General features: G+C 34.9%; 1 protein-coding gene across 1 annotated transcript; it reads right to left on the bottom strand.

The window, feature by feature from the left end:
* Nucleotides 1–4,674: 4,674 nt before the first annotated feature.
* On the bottom strand, nt 4,675–11,881 carry zgc:162780 (uncharacterized protein LOC555377 homolog). Its single transcript, XM_051120129.1, has 6 exons — nt 11,410–11,881; nt 11,151–11,311; nt 9,687–9,900; nt 9,270–9,373; nt 8,835–8,972; nt 4,675–8,732 (listed from the first exon to the last, which is right to left on the bottom strand). The coding sequence occupies exons 1-6, from the start codon at nt 11,518–11,520 to the stop codon at nt 8,636–8,638; spliced, it is 825 nt and encodes a 274-aa protein (XP_050976086.1). The 5' UTR covers nt 11,521–11,881; the 3' UTR covers nt 4,675–8,635.
* Nucleotides 11,882–12,049: the final 168 nt, after the last annotated feature.

Raw genomic sequence — 12,049 nt, 5'->3', positions numbered from 1 at the left:
CAAAGTTCAAAAGTTCACATGCGAAATGCCAGCAGAACGCTTCAGTGTTGGAGGATGGGTTTGTGACTGGCGCACAATGATGTGTTTTGTGTAACACAGGGTGTGAGAGTTCTGCATCAATGTGCTTTACTTCCCAATTATCTCACAGCAGACCTTCTGTCTTGTCTGCTACTAGACATTCAGTTTTCTTTAATCAAAAAAAATAACTACAAACAAACTTAAAAAGGGATCCATAGGCAATCAATTAAGCTTACAAATGAATGCCATTCAAATGCCAATTAGAGCAACAATAATTGTAAACAATGCTTTTATGTATTGACCTAGCCTTCTCAAAATACCCGAATAGACAACAACCTCCTTTTGTTTGTTTAAAATGTTTTAGTTTAGCCTAATGCATTATTGTTAATCTTGTAAACCAAGCCACATTGCTTTAAATTGGGAGTCTCTTGGCTATCGCCATTGGCAATTAAAATGAAATTGCATTCAGATGAATGCATCCGGACATGTTAATAATAAATAAAAAATAGACTGAATGCTAATTAAAACTAGCTACATTGAGCACCCTTGCTACAGTGAGAACATATTGTGCCTTAAGATTGGATTCATCACTCAATGCTTCTGCTTTCCTTACAGAGTAAAACTAATGAATATTTGAAGGTGTGTTTGATTAGGGTTGCAGCAAAACTATGCATACTGTACCTTTAAAACTCTATGTAATTGGCCTCGTAAATAATTGTTTATGATCAACTAATCTTCCCGAATTCCATTTTTTTTTCCCAGTTTAATATTTCTGAATTCTGTTTTTTCCGTTTTGATTTCTCTAGACTCTGTTTTAATAATTAAATTACATTATATTAATCAAAAAGCATTATTAATTAATCAAAATCATGAAATGTACTAATTTACCAGCAATTTATTAAGTTTACAAAAATTACATTTTTAATGCCCTATGAAATACGTTTTATTTTTTTCACAATTTCAGTTTTGATTTTATTTTACTTTATTACCAAATTCTGTGTTTCAATTAATTTTCTGGATTCTGTTTGAATGGTTTAAATAAATATAATAATCAAAAGCATCTCTAATTAATTGATTGTATTAAAAAAAAATGTTTTATTTTGTCTTTCCCTGGTGAAAAAAAACAGCATATGCTGGTAGGTATGTTTTGATGCTGGGATGCTGGTTAGATGTGTTTTGATGCTGGTTTAAGCTGGGCCTTTGCTGGTTTATGCTGGTCCTTTGCTGGTTTAAGCTGGTCCTTTGCTGGTTTATGCTGGTCATGTTGCTGGTCAAGGACCAGCATAAACCAGCAAAGGACCAGCTGTGTTGTGTTTTTATATTTTTCTGGTAAACAATTTTTCTGCTAAATATTGCTTTAAAATAATGTTTCTGTAACAATTTTATTATTAGTAGGAGTACTATCATTACATTAAGTCATATATTTCTGTTACATTTTAAGTTAAATTAAGTTAGTTTGATGGGTTGCTGTGAAGAAGTTTCTGTTGGTATATGATATGGCGACAGTTTTTCTTAAAAGATAAATGCTCATGTGACTCTCAGAGCAGTTCTAGAGATTGTTTATGTCAGGGGTGGCGAACTCCGGTCCTGGAGAGCCGCAGCCCTGCAAAGTTCAGCTCCAACCCTAATTAAAACTCACCTGCCTGTTGCTTTCTAGTAACCCTTGATTAGCTTGTTCAGGTGTGTTTGATTAGGGTTGCAGCAAAACTATGCAGTGCTGCGGCTCTCTAGGAACGACGTTCGTCAGCCCTGATTTATGTGTTCATGAACTCATATATAGAGACGGCAGAGGTTGAAAACCCAGTGAGCATCAGACGCGCTTCAGTTCGCATGTAGTAGACAAAACCGCATGTCCTCGCATTTATTCACACAGAAATGTGCAGAACGTGCAGGATTCATATTTAAAGTCTTTTGTGGCTTAATATTCAAAGACACTAGTCCATATCCATAACTAGTCCATATTTTGGTTTAAGTGTACTGACCTACTTTTGAATTATTCATCCCAAATTTTGCAAATTCCATGATATTCCGCATAATACAGCAAATTCCATTTTATGACTGGATTCTGTGTTTCTGTACGCGTTTTTCGCATGGCAGAAATCATAGGTCTGTAATTAGATCACCAACAACACATATGTCTGGTGGAAACAGGGCCAGCTAGCGATTTTTCATGCAGTCTGATCCTTAGAGTTAAACAGTCACTTTTCTTACTGTACCTTTAAAACTCTAAGTAATTGGCCTTGTAAATAATTGTTTATGATCAACTAATCTCTCAGAATGTGAAGTTCAGGGCAACATGTTAATGGTGGTTGTGACATCTTGGTGGACTAAAAGGAGGATTTGTGTCGTGAAAGATACATAATGTCTACATTAGCTGGTAGTTGGTGCATAATAATGATAATGACACACCTGATCACTTCTTTAAATGTTTATTCATTCAAGTCATTTGATCAACCTCATTTACGCTGAATGGGTCAGGACCCTTACAAGACTATATTAGATACCTTTAACCTTTGTATTCTGTCATGGTCTCCCTTTTGAATAGAGGCAGTCTGTGCCATGTTTTTTCCCCTTTTTTCTTTTTTCCATTATATGATGAATTGTTTGTGAGAGGCAGATCACAAACAAAATAAATTGTACATAGCAGGTCAGTATAGTAACCAGAGCCTGAGGTCACAACCAGATCTAATGTGGTGCAGCTATGAGAAACTCAGGATTGTGTTTCATTTCACACCCTGCCAGTATATATGAACATGAGGTCCTGCTACCCATGAGGACTATTGCCCCTCATGACAAACAATTCTCATTTAATCTGATACGTTGGTATGATATTTCCCAGCATCAGGACTGTTGAAAGTGCTAGTTTCTGCAAAACATCTGCAAGCACAGCACTCAGGATTTTTTTTCATCTGTTAATTTTATGCTTTAAAGATTTTACTATGATACGTGGGAAATAACAACCTTATCACTAACATTTACCATCACATTAAAATCACTTAATTATACTCAACAGCCAAATTTTCATATCAGCCATATAATAATAGATAAGCATTCTGTGTGTTTCAAAGTTCGAATCATAGCACATGGTTGATGTTGATATTGGAAATATATATTTATGAAAATATGCACCTATAGGTTAAAATATGAATTATGAATGTAGGTTTGAAAACCTGATTTTCCTGAGTCAATAAATCACTTCCTATGAATAATCCTATTATCTAGTCAATTATGCATGTTTCATCATGATTCTTTTAAAATTTCCAGTGAATCAGATGATTCATCTTGGTAGTACTTCATGAAAAACATGTTTGGAAGAATGCTGCTTAATACTGATTATACTGTTGAAGAGATCCTACCCCTCAAATGCTGCATCCCTTGGGCATAGAGAAACTTTTTTTTTTTTTTTTTTTATTAAGAAGCATAATTTTCTGTCTTTGTTGTAACAGGTGCAATTGTGTCCCCTGTGTCCTGGGGCTCATGAGGCACAGCTCATTCAGCATGACTGTGTTCTCTTGCAATTGAGCTCAAATAGAGTTCTTTATAAACAACTTAGCCATGAACAATTTTATGTCTTATGAAGGACACCTTAGTTGGAAAGTTGCCAAGAACTTGACCAAGCAACTGAAACTTAAAAGCAGTGGTATGGGAGCACTTTTATGATATTTCCATGAAGCTTTGCGTCCTTTTTGAAGCTTGAAAGCCTCAGTTTCCTTTTACTATAAATTCCATGGAATAGAGGGACCAATAGAGTCTTCAAAATCCTTTTATATTCCAGGGATAAAAGTAAGTCATATGGGTTTGAAATGAAAGGACAGTGAATAAACGGCAGAAATTAAATTTTTAGCTTATTGAAATGAAGGCCAAAAGGAAAATTTTATTACAAAACAATATTGACCATTTGAAAACATACGAAGATGAAAAGATGAATGTACCTTAAAAGAATACACTGTGTAACCAACAATACAATTTGTCTAGAAAATATAATTTTCTAGTACTATACACAAGATATGATGTAGAATTGCACCTGCACTGAAAAGATTTAGTCCAAACTTGCTTAAGTGCAAATTAACTATAGTTTATTCATCAGGGAAAACCTCATAAGCTTTATAAACAGAATATCTGCACTGGCTTTATTAAAATGTGTGTGGCATATATAGGGAATACTGTGCACATAAGCTTCATTATCAGAATCCCACTGCCTATTTTATTGAAAAGCCATGCTTAATAATTCAAACTAAGCCACACAAACCACTGCCATTGTTTACTGAAAGCATTTTCTATCTACCAAAACACTACGAATGCTCTTTGATTATGAATGTCTGATTGTTCTTTTAAATGTTTACTGTGCATATATTTAGTTCTGATCATAACAATTTTGGCGTAGCAAAAAGTGTAAACAGCCTCTTTTCACACCGACATGAGAAATTATGGCTCACGTTTATTATGCGAGAGCTACCAGAGAGGTGAGCCCAGGTCTCAGATTGTGTATGTGTGAAGGGGCAGATGATTCAACAGTTCAGCCCCATCGGCTTAGTGAGGGTGAAAATATTTCACAATGGATTAAAATGTGGGGTGTAATGGGTCACTGCGTATTCGGACACTTCAATGTCAGATAGAAGAGGGTGAAGGCGAGTAACAAAATATGTCAGAAGTGTCTAATTTCGCAAAACTGTTTATTTCAAGAGGATTCTGCTATCTGCTGATCATGCCATACTGAAAATTATAATATTCTATACATGGTGACTCAGATGAGGGTGAAATCTTACCTCCTACAGAGGCAGAGAATTCTAGTGTAGTAATATAGGTGCAAATGCTCACTGATTCTTCAGAAGGAAACACACGATGCATTAAGAGCCAGGGGGTGAAAACTTTTTCACAATGGATTAAATCAGGGTAAACATGTATTCTGTAGCCTCTGAAGGGCAGTACTAAATGAAAAATTAAGATATTTAGGCAAAGTAAGAAAAATGTACACATCTTCATTCTGTTCAAAAGTTTTCACCCCTCAGCTCTTCATCAGTGAGCTTTTGAACCTTCTGTAATAGTTGCATATGAGTCACTCTCAGTTGTCCTCAGTGTGAAAAAATGGATCTCACATTGGAAAGGGTTCAAATACACAAAAATTCTGGAAAACCAAAGAATTTGTGGAACCTGAAGGATTTTTGTTGAAGAACAGTGGGCAGTTTAACTGTTCAGGACAAAAAAGGGACTCATGAACAACTATCACAAAAAAAAATAAAGAAATAAAAAACTCAGCTGGTCAGTACAAAATAAACAATAACACACATTTCGTGTGATCCCTCTAATTTTGGTATAATAATGAATATTTTTCATAATTCTGAAAGGGGGGTGTAAACTTTTGACCTCAACTGTATATGGACAGCATTTGTGATATACCATAGAAAAAACACTCATGCCTTTAGTAAATCAAAAGCAAAAAAATGAACGCTGCAACAATTTACAGTAAATAACACACTTTTGTTAATCAAGCCCATTTCTACTGGATTTAGTGCATGATATTGTTTACATACAGTATTACTAAATTTCATTCAGTTTTCACACAGGTTATACAGACCCTCTACAGACACACTACAAAGCTGAGGAGTTCTAGCATTTTTATGCAGATTTCTCCAGCTGCAGTAGACAGGTGCCATTACCTGTATAAGCAGACTGATTTATAGCATTGCCATGGGTCAGAGTGAATATTAGGAAATATCAGACCACTGATGGTGTGAATCAAATATTAATTGTGTGGCAGTGTTTGTTTGAATAGTGCAACCTATCAACTGCCTTGCATATGAGCATTGGCACTATACTCTCTTACATTCACTGCATCATGTGCTGTCATTTGATAGGGGTTCTGTGCATTACTTTTCTAGGTAAGAGATTTGAACACACACAGATCCTGTCATCCATTCTTTCCATTCACCCTTCCATTCATCGGCCAGCTCCAAGACACACAATGCCAAACCACTAACACATTTTATAACAATATATAGTCTGGCTTGCAGGCCTACCCAAAAGACAATTACGACAAGCATTGTCAAAGTTTAAATAAAAAGAAAAATAGTCATGTTTTACAGGGATAGCTCACCCAAAAATGAAAATTCTGTCATAAATTACTCACTCTCATGTCGTTCTAAAACCGTAAGATATTTGTTCATCCTCAGAACACAGATTACAATATTACAATATTTCTGATGAAATCCAAAAGCTTTCTGATGCTGCATAGACAGCAACGCAACTTAAATGTTTTGTGGCCCAGAAAGGTAGTAAGGACATATTTTTAAAATGACATCAGTGATTCAACTGTAATATTATGAAGCTACAAGAGCTTTTTGTATGCAAAGAAAACAAAAATAATTACTTTATTCAACAATTTCTTCTCTTCTGTGTCAGTCTCCACCACTATTTACGTAAGTATCAAACCCTATGCGTGTGGTGCTGCTGACGCAGGAGCTGGAATTCTGATTTAGAACCAGGATGCCCTGCGCTTTGTTTACAAGCAGTAGAAAGTGCATGCTGTACATAAAACAGTCTTCGTAAACATGGCTGAAGATTTCGACAGAGAGGATGACTGGAATTTTTTGCCAAGGCTTACTTATTTGAACAAAAATAAACAGAAAATGAACTAGGAGAGATGGACGAACGCTGATTCTTGCGTCAGCAGCACCACATCTATGCAACATGGTACTTTTGTAAATGGACCTCTCTGGTCTTTGAATGTGGTAGTTGAGTTGCCATCTATGCAGGGTCAGAAATCTCTGAGATTTAATCAGAAACATCTTAATTTGTGTTCCAAAGTTGAACGAAGGTCTTGAACGACATGAGGGTGAGTAATTAATGACAGAATTGGGTGAACTTGGGTTTTTTGGGTGAACTATCCTTTTAAATCATGCCTATTTTTCTTTTTATTTACACACAAATATGCCATCATAATTCTCTTTTGGTGTAGACCTACAAGCCAGACTATGCATTGTGATAAAATGTGTTAGTGATTTGGCATTGTGTGCCTTGGAGCTAGCCGATTGTGAATGGAAAAAAAATGATTAATTTTTGGGTAAACTATCCCTTTAAAACCTCACTATTCAGCTTAAAAACATGCCAGTGGTTCAAGCAAACATCTGATTGTTTCGGAGAATTGCGGAAAATATTTTGAAATGGCCACAGAAATGTCACTCTCAGTTTCCTTTGTTTCTGTTTTGAAGTTGTGTATTGAGCCTGTGTTAAATCACTGTACCGTGGAATTGCTGGGTCGTGTCATCACAGGCAGCTGCACAGATGGACAATGTTTGGTAGACATGCTTTCTCTCGCAGGTACTGCTGCATGTTCAAATCAACACTGCACCCTGGTGGACGCTCTTTCATATACACTTTGAAATGGTTGCTTCTTTGTACGTGGGTCAGTGAAAGGACGATTTTTGTCAGCGTATATTAATTTATTTAAACAAACATTAAATATAGGCTACAGTTTATACACAGAGACAATGCCCTGAATACACATATGGGTCATTCTGTAATTGTGGGTACATCTTATATTTTTTATATATTTTCATCAATATAATGCCCCGAAGCTTAATTTTCTAGTACACAATTATATTTTTCCCAGTCCCAGTTATCCTTTGTTAAAAAATGATGTCCATATCGCATACAACCCTGGTATTCAGCTGTCTTATTTTGTGAAGTTGTTCATTATACTCTGTATTTAAGAATGAAAATTACCTCAAATATAAATGAATTTCATAGTACTGCCTTCAGTTATATTAGGTTATCGAGAGATTTGGGTGTTTGCTTCAAAAATAATAAGTGTTTATTGTGATATAACTTGTTTTATTTGTGTCCGTTGTCAGCTAGTTACCGACTAGAACCCCCAAAAGGAATGGTTTGCCCCATTATCACATAATTTGCACCATATGATGATATTTCCTCTAGAAGCACATGGATTAAACACTAGAAGTTATGTTTTCTCTCTTTCCCCTAATATTGGTTGAAAGACAATCCTGTCTCAAGAGTGGATTAATTGACTGTCAACAGTGTTACACAAGTATTATTGCTGCACATTTTAACAAGACAATTTAAATAAAATTTATGTTTTGTTTATAAAAATATATTTCTAAACACACCATACGCTCAGTACGGCTAGGCTTGCATGTTAAGGCCCAAAACACTAAATATGTCAACTAAGTTACCTGTCAACTGTGTTACCCAGTAAAGGACAGTAGCAAACATAGATGGTATTTTATGCACATATTCTTACAGATCACATTTATATAGCACTTTATACAATATAGATTCAGTGTTTCAAAACAGCTATGTAAGGTCATGTTTGGGTTTTTGGGAAACAGGAAAACTGTTCACATTGACAACTTCTAAATGTACCCTTAATTATAGAATGGCCCATGTAATGTTTTGGATTTTTCACTAAATAAATACAATTTGTAAAGACTACTTTTTTAATAATTATTAAGATCTTGTGTGTACTGAACGTGTAAAAATATTTTATTACTTTCTATTTGATGGTTGTGAAACTTTATGGTTATGGAAATTAGTAACTCAGTTGATCATACTGGAATATTAATTAATAACGAGGTCTAAAATTAACATTTAATGAAATGTATCAGTCATTTTCAGGCTTGCAGGCTAGAAAATAAAAGTATTTAACTCCCATGATAACTTCTGTCTCCGAGGATGTCGCGCCCATTGCACGCAACAGTCTTGACAGGAAAAATGAAGTGAGAGGAAAAGAAAAAGAGAGAGAGATGATGTGATACACAAGCAGTTTATTACACGGACATTACATATAAGAACTCTAATACCTTTGTTCAATGTCCTGTGAGAGTCGTCTGGCCTCTTCTGGATCTTTTTTTAAGAGTGCCTGGAAAGCAGAGAAAGACTCCACCATGCCGACGTAGCCAGAGAGAGCGACAGTCTTTTTCACCCAAAAAATGTCCTGCCTAAAGATAGTAACAGTCTGTTATGTCATGGACACTTAATGAATTAAACCACATTTAAATTCAAATTTAATTCCTTCATATTTTTATTATATAGCGGAAATTTTAAAGGTAATCAAGGCTAACAAGCCCTTTAACTGTGGCTATAGTCACAATATAACACATGGCACTTATACGTATCTTAGTAAAACCTTCTTCAGTCTCTAAACCTAAGATTGATTGCACTTTGAACTGTCTTGACATACTTAATTATCTTTAAAGTTAATATTTTAACAGCTAGTTTATACAGAACTACATTACCATTCTTTGACTGGATACTGCAGAGAGTCATATGTTTTCTTGTAAAGTTCGAAGGAGCTGGAACCTAGATAAGGGTTTCGGAAAGGCCGCAGGGCTGCATAAAACTGTAATGAGACAGATGTATATGTAATTTGATAAAATTTTGTTTATTTTTATGTCAAAAACATATCAAGTGTCTTGAAACATTTACTGAACCAACAGTGTACTATTAGTAAACTATAAGTTTATTCAGTTTTAGTACTGTAAAATGCTGTGGGTAATGTTTGTAGAGTAAATTATTTAATATTATCGGTCATACATGAGCAGAAATTTCGATAACTTCATTTTCAAATTAGATCTTTCTAAAACGTTCTCATAGAATATGTAGCACACACAGATGTTCAGACAGCTGAGAAATATCATTGTTATAATTCCCACCTCATTACAGATGTGGTTTAAATTCTCTGAGCAGTCTCTATAGCTCAGCTCCATGTCCATGGTGTAGTTGAGAACTGCGAGGCAGCCATGAGGCTTAAGCACTCTGTGAGCCTCCTGAAGAAAACGTGAATGGTCAAACCAATGGAACGCAGACATGGCCGTCACAAGATCTACAGAGCCATCTTCAAAAGGCAGTTCTTCAGCTGGACTCTCCCTTTGCATTTCAAATAAGTAAAACAGCATGTGCATATTGAATGAATAGAACTCATGAAGAGAACAAAATCAAGAGCAAAATCACAGTATTTCACCTTTAAATAAATAAATAAATATTTGAAATCACATTCAGGCCCATTAACACATTATTTTTATGTCCTCGCTTTTTTATGTGCCTGATGTTAATGCATTTTTTTAAATTGTCATTTATGACACATTCATGGTTCTTATTGCTGTAATACAGTAACGGGCATCTGGACACAATACTTTTTTTTATTTAAAAAACAAAACAAAGGCAATACAACAAATATTTTAATGATGTATTGCTTTGGGATTTAAATTATTATTATTCTTATTCCTTCTGAAATGTAAAAAGTACAAACTACCTCAAAAGTAAAACATTAACACACACAGAACTCAGAAATCTCTGCAAAATGTATATATATATTAATACTGTAAAATATTAATTCATTATTAATTATTTATTCAATAATTTATTCATTCTGATAAATACTTTGTGTAAAAAGTTCTCTTGATTCCATGTAACATTTTTTTACTTCCTTTGTGTAAATCTGCAGATTTTCCCCCTTAAAATCAGCACAGAAAATATGAAAAGGATTCCAGCTGATGAATCATGACAACAGTCATGCAAATAATTTTTAAGTCACTTTGAATAAATACTTCTGGAATAAAGGTACCGTTTTAAAATAAGGTGTCATTAATGTATTAACTAACATTAACGAACAATGGACAATACATTTATCACATTGTTTATTAATCTTTGTTAATGTTAGTTAATAAAAACAGTTGTTCGTTGTTTGTTCAAGTTAGTTCACAATGTTAACAAACACAACTTGTGACTTTTAATAATGCATTAGTAAATGCTGAAATTGACATTAACTAAAATTAATAAATGTTGTAGAAGTACTGTTCATTCTTAGTTCATGTTAACTAATGTAGTTGATGAACCTTACTAACGTTAACTGAACCTAATAATGAACAACAGTGTTACCAGAATAAATTAAATGTAATTTATATGAAAAAGAATCTGTAAGAACAAATCTTTGTGCTAATACCATAAGGCCTGTCACAATGTCAGACTTTTCAGATTAACACTTACTTTTAAAATGGTTACAGAGTCTGACATGTTGATTGCATACTTTCCGGTTGATAGAGGGTAAACCGTGACAGGAGATTTACACAAAGGCAAACTATCACACATGCAGTAACACCCAATTCATGTTTGTCTACCTGTAAGAGATGTTTGGAATGTTAACATTTTTCCTCCCCATCCCCAGTTGAGCAGGACTGATGTCTGTCCCCACCACATGAGTAAAGTGTGGTGCTAAGAGCAACGTTCCCTGCCCTGACCCACAACCAACATCTACTGCCAGGTCATTGGCTGAATTTTTCTGAGAAAATGCAGTAAAAAGTCCAATAGATCCAATTGAAATGACAAAGATGGCAAAGCTGATGAATAAACAACAACAAACAGTCATAAAAGTCTTACATTACTCCTGTGGAACTGTAGAACCTTGCCGATGAGCTCCTCAGAAGGAGAAATTCGGTACTTCCAGTATGAGTTTGCATGTTCCTTATCCTCAAACAAACGTACAGCCATTTTTGACAGAGATGTACAAGTCAAAAAGCTGGAGGAAATTGAACAGTCCCTATACTAGCTTGAGGAAATCAAACTATAAAATAAATGGCTTATTTCTTCACACACTGAGACACTATCAACCATAGCAGTAACACAAAGCTGTTTAAAACATTCCTTTGGGGCAAGCGTAATGTGCTCAGTTTGCTAATGAGGACTTGAGCCTCACACACACAGATTTTCTCACATTCACTATGGGCTAAAGACTAAAAGGTCTTTCAAAATTAATAAACATCACCTAGGCAATGACCGGAAAAGGATCAAAGATGTCCAGGGTAACCAGAAGTCATGCTGGGGGGGATAAAATAAAACATTCACAGTGTGATGCAGGACATGGAAAAAATGTTGGTCTGTACGTTTAGTGTTTGTGTAATTTTGACAGCCACCTCTGTTTAGTTTGAAAATCATGAAATCTTTTGTTGATGAAAATGTATATATGAAAATATAAGAGAGTACATGAAATAAAAATACAGAGATGCATAATGCTCAGCCT

This window comes from Labeo rohita, chromosome 9 (genome assembly GCF_022985175.1).
Source record: "Labeo rohita strain BAU-BD-2019 chromosome 9, IGBB_LRoh.1.0, whole genome shotgun sequence".
Taxonomy (NCBI): domain Eukaryota; kingdom Metazoa; phylum Chordata; class Actinopteri; order Cypriniformes; family Cyprinidae; genus Labeo; species Labeo rohita.
This window is presented reverse-complemented; position numbering and strand designations above follow the sequence as displayed.

Coding starts and splice junctions, on each gene's coding strand:
- zgc:162780 (XM_051120129.1), bottom strand. CDS start 11,520: ATGGCTGTACGTTTGTTTGAGGATAAGGAACATGCAAACTCATACTGG. Junction 11,312..11,409: donor TACAGTTCCACAGGAGTAAT/GTAAGACTTTTA, acceptor GCATTTTCTCAG/AAAAATTCAGCCAATGACCT. Junction 9,374..9,686: donor TAAACCACATCTGTAATGAG/GTGGGAATTATA, acceptor GTCTCATTACAG/TTTTATGCAGCCCTGCGGCC.